The following is a 21,364-nucleotide window of genomic DNA, read 5'->3' on the forward strand; positions in this document are numbered from 1 at the left end:
ACTAATTTTATACACCCAGAAACTAAATTTTCCATGAGCTCAGAGACCAAACTCAGACACTTACCACTACCATGTAGTTCAATACACTTGCAACAGATGCAAGATCTTTCTTTTAAAAGAAAGTTCAAACTCCATTTGTACTCCAACAGCAAGAGCTGGCTTTTCTTCCAAGCCTCTTCACAAACCTCTTGTTCAATAATGAGCTTTCAAAAGTATAGTAAAATTCATTGCTCCCTTTATTCTCATCTCATTATCCTGGCCTCTTGCTGTGCTTGCTCCTTTGAATGGATGGAGCAAGTATTAGCTTGATTTCCTACCACACATCATGTTTTCAGCTGAGGTTAGTAATATACATCTCTAACAAATGATAAGATCTCTATTAATTTACTATTAAATGCATAAAGCTGGAGATTTTATTTTTGCCTTGCATCTGATAGATAGTGAGAGCACATCTTACTTTCCTGACATACTCTAACTTTTGCATGCACACACAAGTGATAAGAGGAATTCAAATCAAGGCCAAAACTCAGTTATCATAAAAAAACTGAATTGATTATATCCATTTGCATCCATATGTAGAAGACAAAAAATAAAAGCACAAAGAAGTGCCCCAGGAATACTGCAGTCAATACACAACAAAATGAAGTTTTAAGACCTGAAGTTGGCAACAGCACATTTTAATGAGAAAATTAACTAAAACCACATGCCTGTTCAAAATACAGCTTACTGAGAAAGTAAATAATCTAAACCAAAACAGTTTAAAAAATCATTTCGTTGCTATATTTTACAGACTTTATTCACGAGGCCTTGCACATTCAGACATGGATAGCCAAGCATGAATTCAGATGAAGCAGCATAAAGGAAGGAAGTTGGAATTAATGCTGACAAATCATGGAAGTCCCACCACTCTGGGTGACTCCAAACTCAGCAGATGTGACAGGACAACGAAGCAAGATGCTCTGCTGTTGGCAAACTTGTGCTGACACAGACACTAATTGTTTTTCCAGTGGCAGGCTCGTAATTTTTTTGTCTAACAGAAATGAAAATCCCTTCTTAAATTTCATAACTGGAAATTATCAAATAGCATTCACAAACTCACCTCAGCCACCAAGCATCCTGTGGTGCCCTTGGCAGAAGGCAACAGCCAGAAACTGCCATCTATATAAATGCTGGAAAAAGTTTAAATCACAAGAAAAAAAAACCTGGAGGGAGCTCTAAACCTAAGGAACCTCTCTCTTGCAAGTCCAGGATAGCAAGAGCAGGTCCTCTGATGACATGTATGGCCATTCTGCATGTTCCTGTAAAGGAAAATGCCAAGGAGGCACTTGCTTCTTACAAGTACAGCTGCTGCTGGGGCTGGCAGCAGAAGCCCCAGCCACCCTCACTGCTGCAGCTCACCCCACCTGACTGCCACACAGCGAGATGCCAACCCAAACCTTCCATGGTTTTCCAATGGTTCTGGCACTACAAGTTTGTCACTTTTGCTTTTACGCCCCACTTGGTACAGTGGTGTAACAAATGGATAAGGATCTTCACGTGTTACTGCTCTGCAACAAAGATAAAACAGCAGTAGCTGATGCATACATCTGCTTGTATTAAATGTGTGGGTTTAAGCACTCAAACCTTTTCAAAGAGTGAAAAATCACCACAATAACTTCCAGAATTCCCTGCTACTGCAAGGACAGGTCTGAGCCTATCAGTACCAATCAAGCTCTTTCTAAATAAGCATAACAACCCCCACAAAATTTGTTTATTGAAATTAACTGTGGGGCTGAGGATAAGTTTGGTTTACTTTTTGCATTAATTTGCAAAGCCAGATCCGTGTGCTGGAACTTTTAAATAAAGCGCCAGAGTCAGCAAAACCTGAGGTTCTCCCCCAACCACTGACTCACCATCTGACCTTGAAGAAGTCCCTCACCTCATCATAAATCTGCCAGCCCAGCTGTGAAACTGGATGAAAGCAGGACTACCCCACAAAACGCATGCTGCAACTCGTTTGGCTTTCTGTTAAATAAACACAACTCCCCCTCAAAACAAACCCGACCAACTAAACAGTATGTTTTATTCTGTATACAAAGCACTTTGTACTGTACAAAAATGGAGTGCTTTACCAAGTGGGAGGGAAATGGATGTAAATATTTACACATGCACTGCAAAGAGCTGTTACTCACCCTAGGGATGTGCATGCTGGTAGCTGTATAATGCAAAAACTACATCAGTTTAGCGGGGGTGCCTTCACCAGACAGAAATAACACACTGGTCTCTGGAAAGCATGCACTGTGCCAAGGAGGGTAAGGAAAAAACTGACATAAAGGGGACAGTTACTGCCAGACTGGAAACTAAATTAGCATCAAAGATTCAACAAAGCTGCAAGTGCTCAGAGCTTAATTACAGGAGTAGATGAAACTACTAGCTTAGCATCCAGATTTTTGTTCCACTTTTCCAACATCTCACAAACTCTTCCAAAAGGCAAGAGTATTTTGGACCGGTAAGTAAGTCTGGAAATACAGAGGATAGCTATTTCTCCTTATGCAACTGGTGCTTGATTGCCCCTTATGCCTGCCAAGAAGAAAAGTTAATGTTAAGACTGGGGGGAGAGGGATCACCTCAGCCAGTAACTCACCTGCTTCCATTGGGTCCTGCTGCAAATGCTGCTTTACATCCCTCCACACCTGAACTACTATGGAGGTGACAAGACACTGTCTTCAGAGTAACACTTCTACTAGTGTATTTTGATCACTGACACATAATCCCAAATGCAAGTTACAAATAGAGATAAAACCTGTGCTGTGTAAGGGAAAGAAGCTGACTGGATTCCCTTTCACATGACAAAGTCTGGCACCATTAATTCACGAGTCCTAACAGCTCAAGATACCACTTAGCAGTGTTGAAAAAACCTGGAACCAGGTTCCAAAATCTTCCTTATAAGTTAATTTCATCTTCCATTATAAAAATCAGTCTGCCCCGTAAGAAATTTCTCAACAAAAGAGAATTGGCTACTGTTTCCCATTGCTATCACTTCAAAGGTGAGTTTGGTTTACTAGCGTCAGTATGGTTATCCTTGTCCCTAGCTTGCTATTCAATTTCACACTTCTAGTAAGATATTTCTTTCCATTTTCATACATAAATAGAGGAAGCACTGCTTGTAACTGCAACCTTGAACCACACGTGATAAGGTGCTTAGTATTTACACAGCGTCCACAGTAAAACTGGTAAGTGCATCACGTTGTACACAAGTTAGAAGTTATGCAAAAAAAGCATGACTTGAGAGCAGCTTCCACCGCTCTGAATCTCTGTTGTGTCTGCATCTTTGTGGACTTCAACCTGCCTAATCTGCTCTAAGGACATGATGAACAGTATACTGTTTCAGCTTGTGGAGAGTCAGATTTAAGGATTTCATAGTCAAACAGCACTGACTCGAGTTGCGATGTTCAAGGACTTTTCAAAGTGCATCTGTGGAGCTTATCAATACCACAGATTGAATACTACTCTACCTGACTGTTTTCTTTAGCCAAGGCCTCGGGTTTTGCTTTAATCTAGCATCAGCATGATGCTATAACTGAAAAATCAAGGCTTCACTTAGAAAACTCCTGTAGGCTACTGCTGTCCACCATTTTTTTCTACAAATATGGACCTGCATGTGATGCAGAGTAAACACATTTAAAGTCCATTGATTTTAAGAAACAGTACACGTTATATAGCTGTGTGAGCACCTAAACACACGTTTCCCCATTTCACCATCTATACAACATATGCACACATGACAATACTTTCCAGAAGAGCTGTATCAGCCTGTTAGGGGCATTAAGACACTGCACTGCATTGCAACAGCTCTGCTCATTTCTGAAATGTGAAAAAATGCATTTGATACATACACTTTCAGCATGCTTGGGATTAACAGAGATCAGCAACCAATTTGGAGTAACTGAATATTCACGGAAGCATCTGGTCTGATCTGTTAACACAGTCACACACAGGGAATGTAGGGCAAGCATTTTTAAAAATGTCCAGAAAAACAACCCAGAAGAAAACCAAGGGTACTTCTTAAGAAAAAATGGATCCCCAGCAGCCTTATGCTTCTTGGCCTCCTGTTCACCTTCTGCAAAGTCTTTGCTGGCTGCAGCCCATACCCACATCAAGGGTCTTGTTCATGTACAAACTCAGTGCAGCAATCACATTCTTCCTAGAAATGCATGCTTGTGTGTGGACTTACCAAGCCTTTGTCACGCTCCCTTTGCTTTCCTGATCACACAGTAATACTGCCCTCTCTTCCCCCCCCCCCCCCCCCCCACTGAGGGCATGTGAAAAACACTAACAAATCTCAAATGCCTAGCAGACCTTGAAGTATCCTTGTCAGAACTTTACATTTTCTGGGCAAATCTTGTGGTGACAGAAGTTCTCTGTAATTGCATTTAAGCCAGTCATGATGCACTGATAACACCAATAAAGTCTGACCATCAGATTTCAATGTACATTAAATGCCTGCCTGAAAGCAGTATTAATAACGGAATGGATTTATTATTTACTTCTAATTAGAACTCCTTGCTGATGCTAGGGAAAAAATACACTTTGAAGAGAGAAATAATCAGCAGTAAAATACATGTAATTATTTTCATTATAGGCTTGTGTCACTTCTACCTATTGAGACGGCTCCCTTCCCAAATTAGTGTTTCCTAATTCTGCTACATGTGGAAAGCTTTGGACAAAGTATTCAGTTGCAGGTACACTAGAAATGCATGTTTTTTCAAAGTAGCTTATTTTATCATCACAGGTAAAACAGTACTCTTGTGTCATTCAGGCCTACAATAACTCTGGTGATTTGATATGTGAATATTCTACCAGGCCATTCTTTGGAGAGGCAAGTTTAATTTAAAAATGGAACAATTGCTTCTAAGAGGCAAGATTTTATCTTTCCTGTAAAAGTCATCAGCTCTACAAAGTTACAAATCACCAGAGAAAAATCATGCAGCAAGCCTTCAGTAGAGCCTCACACACTGAGTAGCCAAACACCTTGGGAAAGGCCTCCTGCCCTTCCTTGGCATGCTCTCCTGGAGCTTCCCTTGGCAGCTCCACCACGCTGCTATTCACATTGCCCCTGACCAAGGCCTGCGGACAGAGGGCCAGAAGGTAACCTGACCCTTGTGCTCCTTGTGAGCTGAAGGAGGCTATGTGAGACTTGGTGCTTTGTTGAGGTTTGCTGGGTTTACAGTGAGGTCCCCCTGCTGCCCTGCTCCTGCCTGGGGAGGGCAGGGGTCCCACCCAGACAGACCCCGTACTCCCAGCCCCAGGAACTGCCAGCCCAGCCTGCCCTGTGCCCTGGCGTGCCGTGCTCGTGTTCTCCAGTCAGAGAGAAAAGCAGGGAGCAGGGCTGCAGGGATGAATGCGCAGGATGAATGATGAATGGGATCTGAAGCAGAACCTCGGAGAGACCAAACAAGTAAAAGCACAGGAGGCCATGCATGGAAGACAGAACAAAGGGCAGGTAAGAAAAAAAGCCCTCAAAAACAAAAAACAAAACAAAAAACAAAAACAAAAACAAAAAAAAAAACCAAAAAAAAAAAAAAACCAAAAAAAAAAAAAAACAAAAACAAAAAAAAAACCAACAAAAAAAAAAAACCACAAAAAAAAAAAAACAGGAATGTTGGTTTTCTTATATTCTTTTCTTCGTGTTGGTTTCCAGAATTTCATTCTTTTCTTCATGTTGGATTCCAGAATTCCAACACTGGAAGACTACTAGGGTGCTTTGAGAAAGCACCCTTTACTTCTACCCTCATATGCACACACCCTTTTAACTCCAGAACATCCAGAAGCTGCTTAGAGACGACTGATACTGCTCCCTCTGGTACTGGTCCCTCTCCTCTCAAGTGTGTGCCACAACCACCTAACTACAAAGGGGCAGCACACTGCTTTTTCTACAGTGCAAAAAGAGGCCTTGCAGCATTTCTGAACTCTCCAGGGTATGACTCTGCAATAAAGAGGGGTTTTTTCCGTGTACATTTTGTGACTGTACTTGGTTAATCAGCTTGGGTAGATAAATCTCCTTCAATCGTCTCTCAGCTTCACCATGTGTATGCTAAACAGGACCTGGCTTGTTTTACAAAATAAAGAGTGCTGGATGAGAAGGAGGCACATGACCTACACTAACATTTTCTTCCCCTGATTTAGCATAAATAAAAGCACCACTATGAAAGAGCGCTTAAAGTTCCTTTTGCAGCTAATATTGAAAGAGTTTATTATCACACTGCAGAAATGCTTTAGGGGAAATCTTGCTCTGATAGTGTTCTCATGAGAACACTTGATGTTTTCAAACAAGTCACTTTGAAATGCTCAAGAATACAAATGTCATGAGGCTCCTGAAGGTGCAATGACATATCACAAAGGGAAGCTGCTGTGTTGCCTGCTAAAAGAACCTGAAGCTCTGCAAGAAGTATCTCATCTTTCAAACAGCATTTCAAACATCAAGCTTGGAAAGTGATCTGGCACTGAAACACCAGTCTGGCTGCTCAGATTTAGTTTGTTTAAAGTTAGCTTGTATAGTGAAGGGTACCTGGAGCTACAGAAGATCCCCCTTTGTGATTTCTCTGATACACAGAGGTAACATAGATTTCAGGAACTACCTGAGTGACCACAGGATAGGGCCAAGACCAAATGAGCTTTCCATCTACAGAACCAGCCTTCTCCAGAAGAGCTGCCAGTGGACACAGTCTCCTTTCCTACAGATTCATCACCTCACCTCGTCATACCTGCTGTCCAGCCCACGGGCTGGGATCACCAGCACACCTAATGCAGTACTCCACACACCTGCCCAATGGCTGCACTTCTTAAACTATTCAAATGACCTGAAATAGCAATAAAAAAAAAGATTTTTCACAGCTCACACCCTTAAGCGCAGTCCCCAGTCCCTGATGGAGAAGTGGGATGGGGATGGGACATGGCTATGCCAAACAGTGGCTCCCAGGGGCTGACTGTGAAGGAGAGAGAGATGGTGGCCTCTGCTCACCACTGTCAGCTTTTTAAAATCGTGCTTGCCCATGCACCAGCATTTTCTCAGAAGCCATCATTGTGTAAAATCCTGTCCAGAATTATCCAGTCATTTGACTTTTTAATTAAAAAAATAAAAAAGGATATGAAAATAGAAAGTCTATATAATAAAAAATAGGGCACTCTAGGCCACTTGTGTTTTGCTCAACCCACCCTCTCCAAGTAAAAATCTCAGGGTTCACCCACCATCTATCTGCACTGTAAGGTAGAAAGCCTCACCACAGCAAAACTGAGCAATGCCCTGTTGCAGAGCAAAGTATCCCCGCACATAATTGTGCTTAACCTAAACCATATGTTCCTAAAAACACCAACAATGCTGAACAATGAGACCAGCCTCACATCCAAGGGAATTTAGGGAGAGGAGAACAACCAAAGTGACAAGCTTGTTCATCATGGAGCTACAGATTCATTGTTGTCATTGTTTTTTGGCAGGATGCTGCCTGAATTCCTTCCCATGTTTTGTGAACAGCTGAACTGTGTTCCCTTACAAAAGAAATTAATATGGCAGCCTGTGTACATCTGCTTTAATCTTAAAACAAAGCAGTTTTGCTATCTTTAGTACAAGCATAATAAAGGCACCAAAAAAGACAGATGGTTTGGATTTTCTTTGCAGAAAGCAAGAGAGAAGACTGACATCTCAACTGTTTACGTCGCCACAACCCCATTACGTGGCCACAGCAAACGGGAGAGGATGCAGAAAGTACCTCTTTGTCAGCACCTCAGATGCTGACTGCTTTCAGTCAGGTCTTATAAAAAACATAAAACAACTCTACTCACAGATAAATGCTTTTGTTCATACAGATTTAATTTATATTGTTAGGAAAACACTTAACAATGGCCACACTAATGCCAAACAAATTAATTTCAGTAAAGCTAGAGCAAACACTACTGTTATGTTTAGGCAGTACAGAACAAAACCCTTGAAAATCCAACATTAAAGAAGTTATTTATGGTCATTGCTCAGCCCTTCTGCCCCCATCATTTGTGCATTAGTAATCTCCTGACTGCACACTTGCAAACTCCCTGACTTCTGACCAAAACTGGCCACGCACTGGTAGCCCAAAAGTTCATTTGCAGGGATAATACAATCACCCTAGTCTGGCAGTTAGGATGGGTTTTGGGGTTTGGTTTTTCAGGTTTTTGTTTTGTTTTGCTTTGGTGGGTTTTTTTTTACAATTCAGCCTTTCTTTTAAAATATCTCACTTCAGGATTAGAACTTTCCCCTTCCTGAAATCACTCAAACTGATAGTGGTTTTGGCAGAAAGGCAAGTAACAGGAAAAAAGTAAGGACAGAACATGTGCAACATATCCAAGAAGTAATTCCTAACTTGCTCTGTATTTTTTATGTAATAGACATATAGTTCAGGGAAAAGTACACACAAAAAGAGGCTTTTCCTTATTACCCTTTAACAAATATTCAGAGAATGGCAGTTATTGAAAAATATCACCCTTGATGTAAAGGGATAAAAGAACAAGCTGAATTAGCTCCTGAATTAGGGGCAGAAAAAATATTCTCTGATATAGATATTGCTTCCTTTAGCATAATTAATGCCTTTTGAATATTTCCATGCTGGAGAATTTAAGAGGCCCAAATAATGATTTTTCCAATTAGCAAGTACTTAAAAAGTAAAAGAAGACAGCACACATGGAAGAAACCCAAAACATTTGTTCAGTTTGTGAGTGCTTCCACTCAAACCAGTGCTCAAACACAGTCCTGACCAAGTAACGCTTGGGGTTTAGAAGCAGCCTTTCCATTACGGAAAACGTTTGCTGCAGTTGCATTAAATCCTTCCCAGGCACGGGGAGGCTTTTGTGCACTGCAGTTACACTCCATTAAACGCTTCACAGGAGGGCAGGGGTGGCACGGCTCAGTGGGCCTGTGGCTCACGTGGGCTGTCAGGGCACGTGCAGCCTCTGCTGCGTCGCTTGCTGCTTCACTGGCACCTTTCTGCTCTTCCCAGGATGGAGCAAGCACGGGGGAGCGGGGCACAGCCACCCCTCCTCACAGCTCCTTCTACGAGGGTACCAAAGGGCCCCCGGGACAGCCAAGTGCAGTTGTGCAAGGCAGGGAGGCCAGACTCCCTGCGGATGCTCCCAGAGGAAGCTGCCGGCGCACATCTGTCACGAGCTCCGTTTACGGGCGCGCCAGCAGATGCTTGCAGCGAGAGTCGCTGAACTTTGACATCCAACATAAAGATGTAAACACTTCTCCACAGAAGATAAATCCTGAGTACTAAAAGGCGCTCTGGCTGACTTCTGGCTCTCCCCAACCCCACACCATCCACCAAACCCAAAACTCCCACACATATCCCTTAAAAACAACAACAACAACAAAAGACCCAAAGCACCAAAAAACTCCCAAGAAATTAGCATACTAATAGCCACAGCACCAGGATTTTTTTAGTTATGCTAATCAGTAGAATTATTACAAGTAAGCCAAATATAACTAACTGGAGAATAAAATGAACTTTACAATGTTTAGACAGATGGAATCTGATTTCCTGCTGTAAAGCTGCTGAATTTGGCATGGACCCTGAGCCCCAAAGGCAGGGGATCTGCTGCCCAAAACACACACGAGCTACCCAATGTCCGGAATCAGTAGTCACTACCCTTCATATGCACCATTAAATTAAAAAGCATGAAAGTCTTCATAAATAAGGTTTGCAAAAAGGGATGGATTAATTTAACTCTAAAAGAAGCCAAGACCAAAGCCCACTGCATATATTTGTGTATTTTCTTAAGAGGCTGTATATACAAGGGAGCTCACAAAGGGCTTCTTTAAAATGCTCCCTTGCAAATGTGGATTTGAAGGGCAATAGATACTGAATTCAGGGAAATGTCCAAAAAACACTGTTTGGAAATATTTTCAGGCCTTCGTGTGGAAGAAAAGCTAGAAGCAAGCATGACAATTTTCAATGCTAGCTAAGAAAATTCTTGTCCAGATGGATTTACTTCTCCAATGCCTGATCCTATGAACTATGGATGCAGCCAAACACAGCATTTACTGATAAACAGTCCTACTGACTTCAGTAACTTAAGCCAAGTCACTTCAGTGGTGTTATTCATGCCCTGTGAATATGAACGGAAGACTCTTGTTTAAAAGGGCTCCTCACAACAGCAAAGGCTAGCACAAGAGAGTCCCAAGTAAGGGTGAGAAAGGACACAAGGCAAAGAAAAGAGTCCTTATGAGAAACGCTTAGCCATTACCTGCAGGTTTGGGGCTTTCTTTTTAATTTTAAACCAAAAGTGAGGAAAACATGAGCTCTCCTGGTATAACCGCACAGTAATTTCAACATAATCCTATTGCTAACTGAAAAGTCAAACAAAAGGACCCCTCTCCCCTAACTAACCAAAACAGAAAGAACAAACCCCAAACCTCAAACAAAGCCCAGGTCTACAACTTCTGAATGAGGTAATGATGAGAAACTCCCACAGCCTTCAATCCAGAAAGAAAGAAAGAAAAAAAAAAAAAAAAGAAAAAAAAAAAAATGAAAACCTCCATGGAAAACATACTTGAGCTGTGTTTAACGAGGAACATCTGTAGGCTTCCAATTCCTGAGATGCAGAAATGCCACAGAAGAGCCACAATAAGTTAAACACACAGGAAAATATACTTTTGTTGCTGCTCAAACCATTTACAGGTGCCTCTGATTTGAAACTAAGGATACTAAGCTCAGCTCTGTTTGCTGACATAACACCATGCTGTGAAGAACTTCTTTGTGAAGAAAATTCACTGAAAGCTGGTTTAACTGACAGAGTCTTAACTGGTGAATTATGACATCTCTTTTTAAAGAGCCTACATTTTTTGGATATTATCACTCAGCTGCTTCTATTTTTAACCTCTGATGTAAAAGTTTCTCTCAGTCAGCTAAGCAGATATGCAATTAAGTATCCTGAAATTTTAGTGTTGGTCTGAGGACAGTTTGCAGCAATTGATTCAACTTTTACTTCTTCTTGGATGAGTTTGTTCAGATAAGATTTCCCCTACACACACACACACATTAGTTATGTCTTACATATATAGAACTCTTCCCTTGCAAGGGAATGGATGTTATTAAAAACGTGTGTTCTTTGGTGCTGTTCTGGAAGTCCTCAATTCTCAAAGGCTTAAACATAGTGCTACTTACACCAACAGCTATGACTGCATTAAAAGAAAAAAAAAAAAAGTCCTTAGATGCTGGCTATATATTTATTGGCATTACTTTTATTTTACTTTTTTGTACTTGGATGTACAAATGGAAGAAAAAGTAGAGAGTCCTGTTTAGGAGCCTAGAAAAATGTTCTTGAAATCAATGCCACACAACACAACTTGGCTCTTCTGAAAGATTTCACTCCCCCCAAGCTTTTTGTATTTGCTATCTATGCTCTCACTGCAGACAGTTTCACGTGTGTCTGTACAAGTCAGGAGCACACTGCAGTCCTCTTTGAACTGAAATAAAGTAAAGTTCATGGTATTCAGAAAAAAAAAGAAAAAGAAAAAGGAGAGAAACTGGAAAGAGCTTTTTTCTCAATGGAACCACTGATTACTGAACATACACAAGTAAGTAATTTCAAACAAAGCACAGAATGACAGCAGAGCTTTAAGGTTTTATTTAAACATTCACTTGAGTACTTTATAAGCCCACACAACTTCATTAAAAATACAGTAAGACAATGAGGAAATGTCTGCTTTACCATAAATAAAACCTTGAAGGAAAAAATCATTTTAACCCTAAAAATAGATGTAGCAAAAATATCCTCAAGCATTTTAAAAAATAAAAAAGCAGTAACTTTAATGTCATCTTATATATGAATATGTATCCAAACACACAAAGAAAGATTAGGACCTACTTTTTTAATTCTAAGTGTTGATAGACTTCACTGACATACCTAATATATTCATAATAGGTATGAATATCCTGTATTAATACAGTACAGGCATAGACATGGGGTTTCTAAAACATCTAGGACATAGCCCTTCACCAGCTCTCTGCTACAGTGGAACAAAAAGCAAACAACACAACCGACCCACCAGCTAGCAAGTGACTGCAGCATCTTCTCTTCTGGAAAGCACGAGGTTTGTGCTTATAAAGGGAAACATATTTACAACATTAATTGTCTGCACATCGTAGCTTTTCCAGTCACTGCAGACTCTCTGTTTTGAAGGCCAGCCTGCAGGAAGCTTTGGAGAGCTACTCCAGAGCCAGCTGCAATCCAGCATCATGAGCACGTGCTTAGAGGGAGGTCACGCCTTTCATCTCCCAGTCCTTTATCTTGGGCCAGGGTGCTGAAACACAGGCCTGACATACTCTTCCCCTCCTTGTATTTAATGAGGCTTTCATCTACCCCCACACAGTGCCACATTTTTCTTCTTTTATAAAGAGCTAAGAATTTTTCATAGCTATTTGCTCAGGGAAATCCAAACTTACAATGTGATATTCCCCATTTTACTACACTATATCTCTACACCATATCTGATATATCAGATATTACTCACAGACCATCAAATCAGCTGGTTTTACAACCATCTCACACAGAGGATGACAACAGCAGATGACAGTATCACAGTTGTCTTTAACAATAATTAGCAAATGAACTGTTTAACTGTAACATTCAGGCAATAAATACAAGAACACTCGGGAAGGAATTCTATCACCATGTGCTAATCAAGAAATTGCTATGCAGCTTGTTAAAATATCTTTATATAATTCTACTTTCACACTGGGTATGATTCCCTACAACCACTCCTTCAGCATACAACTGTATGCTGCGACAGGTTTTTGTGGTAAATTAATTCCTGCCACTCAAAGAAGAACAGAAAGAAGAAACTAAGAAGTAATATACTGTGCTTCGAAATTTTAATAATTCTGCAAACTGACACTGGCAAAGACTTGAAGCCCAGACTTTAAAAAGTAAAATCTGAAACCAACTCCAGCAACACACCTTCCCAGTCCCACAAGCCTGCCAATCATGCCTTCAGAAGACATGCAAAATGCTCAGTGGAAAGGTGAAAAGGGCAAAGTCTAGTGGAAGCTGTTGAATCAGAGTAGATGAATAACAATGCTGTGCTTTGATAAGGTCCCAGTGCTTTCATCAGTTTGTCATTAGGCTTGAACATGAGCTCCAGCTGTCAAAATGATGTGGGAATCAATACACTGACCGTGCTTCAAAAAGCATCATCACTCCGTATTTCTGCAACCTCACTCCTTGCTTCCCCTCTCTGGTTCTTCAAAGTGATATACAGCATTGCAGGGATTGCAAAACAGTCAGAGATAATAGTTAAGCATTATCTCAGTTCCATTTCACCTGCTTGCAACCTTCTGCAGCCCATAGGTAACCAAACAGCAAGGGCAGGATGGTCTAAAAGAACATCAAGCAAAGCAGTGGGGTAAAAGATATTAATTGACCCATGTCAGCTGGCACAGTCCTTTTACACACTAAGTCCGCTCCTGAAACTATAAGCCCTGAAAATTATTAAAGTTATCAAATGCAGTGAATTTCTGCTATGCCTTTGGCTGTGCGGCTGCCAGGTCAGACCCACTGAGGAGGGGAATGCCACGTGACAGGTCTGAAGGCTGACCCCTGTGTCCTTCCCATTTTGCACCACCTGGTTTTAACACAAGCAGACCCAAACAAAGGAGGCAATTTTTTGCCCAGTGATGTCCAGTGATGTTTATAACACCAGGGTTTTCTAAGCAAATGTAATCAATTGGATGACATCACAGTAAAGACTTGAGACTTTTTCCATATTACCTGAAGTTTCAGCTCGCATTATGGACACCACAGAAAGGCAGTAATATCACACACAACACACACACAGAACACCTTTAACAAGCAACTTACCTGCTGGTGGATGTCAGCACTAGCTCTGCCATTCTTTTCTAGGACACCAAAGCAGGCTGTCCCTTTTACAGGGGCATCTGTGGTTCTCTTAAGTATAAGGATTTTGTAGCTCAAAATACTTCTAAAAGTCAGGATCTTTATGGTTACACATCCAGTTACAAAATCCTGTGAAAATTACAGGTAGTCTGCCATGTAAGCATGTGGGTCACTCCTACTAGGAGCTGGAGAGGGCTTGTGTTTAAGATGAAAGACGTGTTTAAGTTGACATTTCCTGAAGGATGTTAGGGTAACAACACACACAGCAGCCTTTCTACACTGCAGCTCAAATGTAATGGTGACGTTTTCATGGGATGGAGCCTTCTATTTTACCTCAAAAAAAGCAACAGAGGAGACGTTTCAGCCTTTCCACTTAATTTGACTTCAAATTTCAGTAAGAAAGTCAAAATATGCAACGTCCCAAATCTGAGAACCTTGAAGGTTTTACATGCAACCCAACAGAGAACACACTAGCACCCAAGTGGCTTTCTTGTTTCTCTGAGGCTTTGTACCCAGTGGTAGTGTTTCTTCTCAGTCTAATTTTGTGGATGTCTTCCCCCACACAGTATGTGTCTGGGTCATCAATAACTTGGTGCAAGAGAAAAGAATGATAGCATTATAGAATCATAGAATCACAGTTGGATTGGAAGAGACCTGTAAAGGTCACCTAGTCCAACCCCCCTGCTGCAAGGGGGAATACCTTCCACTAGACCAAGTTGCTCAAAACCCCATTCAACCTGACCTTGAAGTCTTTCAGGTATCCACAGCTTCTCTGGGCAGTATGTTCCAGTGCCTCACAATTCTCAAAATAAAGAATTTCTTCCCTAATCTCATCTAAATCTACCCTCTTTTAGTTTAAAACAACTACCTCTTGTCCTACTGCAACAGGGCCTGCTAAAAGGTTTGTCCCCAGATTTCTTGTCGGCCCCCTTTTGGTACTGGAAAGTGCTGTAAGGTCCCCCTGGAGCCTTCTCTTCTCCATGCTGAACAACCTCAAGTTTCTCAGCCTGACCTCATAAGAGAGATGTTCCATCCCTTTGATCATTTCCATGGCCTTCCTCCAGTGGCTCCAACAGGTTGATGACCTTTCTGTGCTTCAGGTCTCAGAGCTGGATACAGCACTCCAGGTGAGGTCTCATGAGAGTGGAGCAGAGGGTCAGAATTCCCTCCCCTGACCTACTAGCAATGCTGCTTTTGATACAACCCAAGATACAGTTGGTTTCCTGGGCTGTTCACACACAGCCAACTAATGTTCAGTTTTTCATCCACCAGCATCCTGAAATCCCTTTTGGCAGGGCTGTTCTCAATCAATCTGTATGGATATCAGGTGATGGCCCAACCCAAATGCATGGACCTTGTACTTGACCTCATAGAACTTCATGAAGTATATTCATGTGCCCACTTCTCAAGCTTGTCCAGGTCCCTCTGAATCACATTCCATCCTTCAGGCTTGTCAGCTGCAGCACTCAGCTTGGTGCCATCTGCAAACTTGCTGAGGCTGTGCTCTATCCTACTGCCAGTGCCACTAATGAAGGCATTAATCTGCTCTGGTCCCAGTCCAGAACCCCAAGGGACATGCTTGTCACCAGTTTAGCTCTTGACCACCACTGTCTGGATGCAACCATCCAACCAATTCCTCATTCACTGAAGAGTTCATCCATCCAATCCACATCTCTCCAATTTAGAGGGAAGGATGTTGTGGGGTTCCTTGTCAAAGGTCTTAGAGAAGTCCAGACAGATGACATGCACAGCTCTTGCCTTCTTTACTGATGTGGTCACTCCATCATTTTCATCCCACAGTGCCGGCACAGCAGCAATTTAATCATGAGTACATTACATCTTGCCCATCAAAAGCCACTCCGCAATTCTGTCTGGTTCCTTTCCTGCCTGGAGGAAGACATGGAAAGAAGGCAAGGGTTCCCTGTTTCTGAAAGACATGCTTTTATTTTTTTGGCCATGTGCCAGCCCAACTTTCTGTTACTGTAAGAGAATATAATCTTGGAGAGGCCACCTTCCTCCAATAAACTATACAATCACCAACCTATGTGGAACAAGGCTCTCCTCTCACACCCAGCAGCATTACTTCAGCTTTGTCAGACACAATCATAGCAACTGACTGGAGAGACAACAGAAAGAGCTATTAAAACCAAGTTGCACATTCAGGTCATACAAAATGAATATTTTATTCACAAGCCTTTTAGTTTCCCACTATGCCCTCCACACAGAGATACAGAGGAAGTTCCCCCTAAACACAAGTAAAAACTTCTTTACTGCAGGTAAAAGGTGACCAAGCACTGGAACAGGCTGTCCAAAGACGTTGTGGACTCTCCCTTGCTGGAGATATTCAAGAACCATTGGGACACAATCCTCTGCCACGTGCTCTAGGATGACCCTGCTTGAACAGGGAGGTGGGAGCAGATGACCCACTGGGATGCCTTCAACCTGACCCATTCGGTGATTCTCTGAAACCTTACTTTTTACAGAGTTGTGAAAAAGACAAAACATAGAGGAGCAATGCCCATACCTGACCATAGTCTGTCCTGAATACGACAACTCCTTCAGCACAGGAATGAACAGTGCTGGGATAATGCTGATTATTTTCTCGCAGCCAGACCCGAGACCCCTGCAATAAAAAAAACAAAGTTATAGATGACAAAACAGAAAAACTGAAAAAAGAATTCTACTCACTATTTTTCTCTATAAATATTTATCAAGGAATAGGAGGGAAAGAGAAACCCAAACTCAAATAAGTAAGTGAAAGAAAATAAAATAATCTCTTAGCAAATATTTGTTGGTTTGTGCTCAATTAGTAAACACAGGAGAACTACACTGAAGTGCCTTTTTTTTTTTTTTTACAAGTTCCTAAATGCCGGCAAGAGCAGCTGGAGCCAATCCTCTGATTCTCTGAGTCATGTGCCTCATGCTAGCACATGTCAAACTACAGAACAGTGTTTGAATTTACACACAGTTTAGAAGATACGCCCCAAAGCCAGCTGGCTCCCTACCAGTTTATTTTCAACCTCAGTCAGACACTCCCAGCACTTCTATCTTTTACCTTTTTTCTAAACTACTTCTCTTTACATGGTTCTCCTCTCCTGGCTGCACAAAAATGCAGAGGATTAAAAAAAAAAAAAAGAAGACCAACTAGTAGCAAGCAAGGTTACAAAGAACTGATATTTGCCATGGAGGCATTGGAGACACTATCAGTGAGACACCTAAGGCAGTCTAGTACAGCAGGTAGAGCTTAATGCTGTATCTGCCACCTGGCTGGTAGATGCAGCATTAAGAGAAATATCTAGCACCGAGAACAAGGGAGGAGGACCACAGCTGATGCTGCAGCTGCAGCGAAAGCCATCCCATAAGCAACAGCCTCTTGAGGTGCTCCTGTGTAGCAGAAGACTTTAACTGGCATGAAAACACTGAGCAGCAATGACCCATAGCCTGACTTCCAACCCAAACTATACTCCCGTTCTCTTCAGACACCTGGCTCCATATCAGGGCAACAGTATTTTAGTGGCTTTCAGAGAACAGAGATTTTTTTCACCAGAATAGTCAAATACCCTCCGAAACAAAAAGTAAAGGAGTGGTAGGAAAGTGCTGGGATATATCCTGACAATTATGAGGTTTGGGGAAAGCAGACATAAAGTCTTTTTAAGGTGGAGGGGGTGCAGTCCTGATAAATAACCAAGACAAATACAGATTTTTATTCTGTTGCCTATTTAAGGTAAATGGCCCACGAGCTTACCATGGACTTCAGCCACATTACAAGTTACGTATGCTTTTAGATAATGTTGAATAAATATTTCTTTTCTTTCTATGATGGGACAGTTGCAGCACTGAGACAAAACAGTACTCATGGAGAATTTAAAAACTCTTGCTGTTTGGTTACTCTAAATGGGAAAAGTTCACCTGGACACAGAGGATGAGGCAAGAGTATCCCTCTTTATTTTTCCCACTGCATCTTTTCACAAATTGCTTTCCATTTTCAATGCCACAAATACCTGTGGAGCATTTGCCCTTTTACTTCCAAAATCTCGAGTTATATAGTTTCTAGGTACACAGCAATGCTGAAGCAGTTCAAATGCAAGGCTTATCAACTTAAAAGTGCAGGATTGGGGCAGATGGAATTGGAAAGGAGTGTGCCAGTACCTGAGGTGGGCAGGGGGGAGCAGGAGACTGGAAAACAGTGGGGAGACAGTTCCCCAGAAGTGGTAAAAGCAATAGATAAAACTTGAACATTAAATTCAAAATCCAGTAACAGCAGCTGGAACACTTTCACCCACTCTCCTGGGTCTACATCAGACTCTGGTCATCACAAAACCCAGGGCACTGTTTCTATTCTCTTGAACACCACAAACATCCCCATGCTGTCTGATCCATGGGTATTCTCACCCTGCACTTCCCAGAGGAAGGAAGGCTGATGTGAGGGCATTGCTCTTGGACTTCCTCTGCTACCTCTGCACCAGAGCCAGCAAACAGAAATGTCCTGTGTCCCTCAGGTACAGACGCAGGAGCAATGACAACTTTGAAGGCTACACATTTGGTTCTGAAGAACATCTACCAAAACCACCATGTAGAGACAAAGGTTTTTTTCACATTAATGGAGGTGCTGCCATCAGATCACTGTCCCCAGGAGTCCAGCTGCCTGCCAACCCCTATGGGTTGAATGATGCACAGCCCACTTAAATCACTGTAGAATGGGTCTAAAGCCCTTGAGCATGAGTGCACAGTAAGAGAGATGATGTGATGATGCACCCATGCTACACCATGCCATACAATGAAAGCAAGGTGAGTTGAGCTTTGCCTGGGATTCCGGTAAGTCCTCAGTCACCACACTTCATCCCTGCATCACAGAAGGCTGAAATTGACAGGGACCTCTGGAGAGCCTCTAACCCAGGGGCTCAAGCAGGCTCACACAGAGCTGGCTGTGAAAGCACTCAAGTCACTCCCACAGCAGAAAGTGTTTCCTGATGCTCAGTGTGAGCCTCTTGTGTTTCAGCCTGTGCCCACTGCCTCTGAGCCTGTCACTGAGCATCACCAAAAAGAATCTGGCTCCCTCCTCTTTTATCTTCCCTCCAGGTATTTACACACACTGGTGAGATTCCCCCTGAGCTTTATCCTGAGGCTTAAGAATTCTAGATCTCTCAGCTTGTAGTCCTAGGAGAGAGACCCTTCATGATCTTTCTGATCCTTTGTTAGACCCTACCCAGTATATCCATGTCTCTCCTGCACTGGAGAGCACACAACTGGAGACAGCACTCCAGCTCACAGCTCACCAGGGCTGAGCAGAGGGGTAGGATCACCTCCATCAACGTGCAGGCAACACTTTACCAACATATTCAAAAGTAATGTCTACAGAAACCTCATGAGATGAAATATTGACTTAACACAGGACATCAGAAGAAAGAATCCTCAGCTCATTAAACTATCCCACTCAATCAGACAGCCACTGTTCCAAGTTTGAATATTTTGCTGTTATTTGTGGGATTATTATGGCACAAAATAAGAGGACTACAAGGTTGTCCAGCTCTCGGAATTTTTTTTATTTCACTGGTCTTTTCTGCCTTGACCTAATAACCCCACAGGAGCAAGGCAGAGCCAAGCTTCCCCCCAGAGCAAACAGTCATAGTTTGGTTCACAAATTGCAAGGGATTTAATAATGGTGGCTACTGTCAGCATCAGGCTCTGGAGACCTGAAGGCTTGAGGGGCAGATACATGTACTACTGTCACTGCAAGCAGCAAAGAGAATTTTGTCCCAACCTACACCCCCGACCTCAGAAATACTTTAGACAGCCTGCTGCTGGGCACTAATGTTCTGTCCTGGTCAGTCTCCACCATCTCCTTCTACATGAACTCAATCCACTTAAACGCACATAAAAAGAGAAAAAAAACCTATCTGCCAAAATGCAATCAAGTTCTTCAAGTGTTTCAGGACAACCAAACCCCTGTCATTCCACAGGTTTATTATTTGCCAGCATCTCAGAAGCTCAAGTAACATGAAGTTTATGCTTTCAAGAGCAATGAAAAGCTTGTAAACATTAAGCTGCAACAAATTTTGCCAAGACCTCAGCCTTCAAAATAGCCTCTCAGAAGGAGGAGAATGTTTTCCATCTTGAAATTAAATAATTAATGCTGCAAAGTTGTTTTTTTTTCTGGCTATGAAGGGGAAAAGAAGGGGCCTGCACAGAAGCCTTCCCTTGGCTGGGCTAGTGCTATAATAAGCTTTTTAAAGCAGGGAAAGAGGTTGATTTAAACAAATGTACATTGTTAAGGGTCAATAGCCGCTATTCAAAGGAGGCTGGAACAATGCAGTTCACAAAGCCGGAGGCATCTGGAATGCAAATACAACATGTTCCCTGGCAAGGTAGCTCTACAATGGACTGCCTGTCCATGGGCCTTCCCCTCTGGGTGGGGAAAACAAAAAGGTCTTGGCAAGAGATACCTCACCAACAACACAAGCTACAGACACTGATCCAGCTGCCATCCCTCTGCAACGCATTACCCATGCACCAGTGACAAAATCTTCACCAGTGCCTAATTTATGGACAAGACTTGGCATACAGGACCCACCTGAGGAAGGAATCCTCTCAATGCACATTGTGGCTGCACTGACCTCCATCTCTTTGGCAGGGAGGGGCCTGGTGTCTTGGGTCACTCCAGAGCTTCCTGAAAAGCCAGCCTTCTGTGGTTATAGGGCAAAGAAAGCCATGGAGCACTAACTACAGCCCAGTGTTTTTTATTTCCATGAAGTAAAGTCATAAAAATACTTGAAATAGTGTTTGTAGAAGAACAGCCATATGCCATCATTTCCGTGGCAAATAAATTTCTCCTGACTGAAAAACTGAAAGGAAATAGCTTTTCAAATCTCACAGCTGCAAGACCACCTGGAGAAGTCCTGGATCCTTCTACCTCACAGATTTTGATGCTGAAAATGGAAACTCTACTTCTTGTCTTCCCCAGTATTCTGTTTGTGGAGATGACAAAAATCTATTCATTTTTTACTTTCTGTTGGATACATATGCTGAAAATCACAAAATTAATGAAGATCTTTATCTGAATTAAGTAAAATGGTGGAGCATTCATTGCAAAACTCTAATTAACAATTTAGATTTTATATGCATCCATGCTGTATGCTGAATACAGTAACTGCACATTAATTACATTTTATATACATATATATCATATATACGTCTACATATGAAAAAGCAGATACTGTATAATGACTTTGTTCTCATCTCAGTGCAAACACTAGTCATTCACACTTTATAATGTGAAATCCAGTTCACACATCAATGCAGTTGATTCAAAACAGTTAAAACTGCTTTAAATTAAGAGCAATGAATGTAGGTTATGCTGCATCTGCATTCAAAAAGCATGTCACTATTGAGGCTTGGCAAAGTGAAAGGAACAATAGTCAATATGTATTTAGAGAACCTTTTGTTTATGCACCTCAGTAGCTTGGCT

The 21,364-nt window shown here is 41.9% G+C and overlaps 1 protein-coding gene across 1 annotated transcript in view; it reads right to left on the bottom strand.

The window, feature by feature from the left end:
- The window catches only part of MYO10 (myosin X), a 162,740-nt gene that overhangs the window by 110,715 nt on the left and 30,661 nt on the right, over positions 1-21,364 (bottom strand). The window contains 1 exon segment of the mRNA XM_066186412.1: positions 16,424-16,522. Coding sequence (XP_066042509.1) covers positions 16,424-16,522 — 99 coding nt within the window.

This window comes from Chamaea fasciata, unplaced genomic scaffold (assembly GCF_029207755.1).
Source record: "Chamaea fasciata isolate MVZ Bird 193981 ecotype frontalis unplaced genomic scaffold, bChaFas1.0.hap1 SCAF_1, whole genome shotgun sequence".
NCBI lineage: Eukaryota > Metazoa > Chordata > Aves > Passeriformes > Sylviidae > Chamaea > Chamaea fasciata.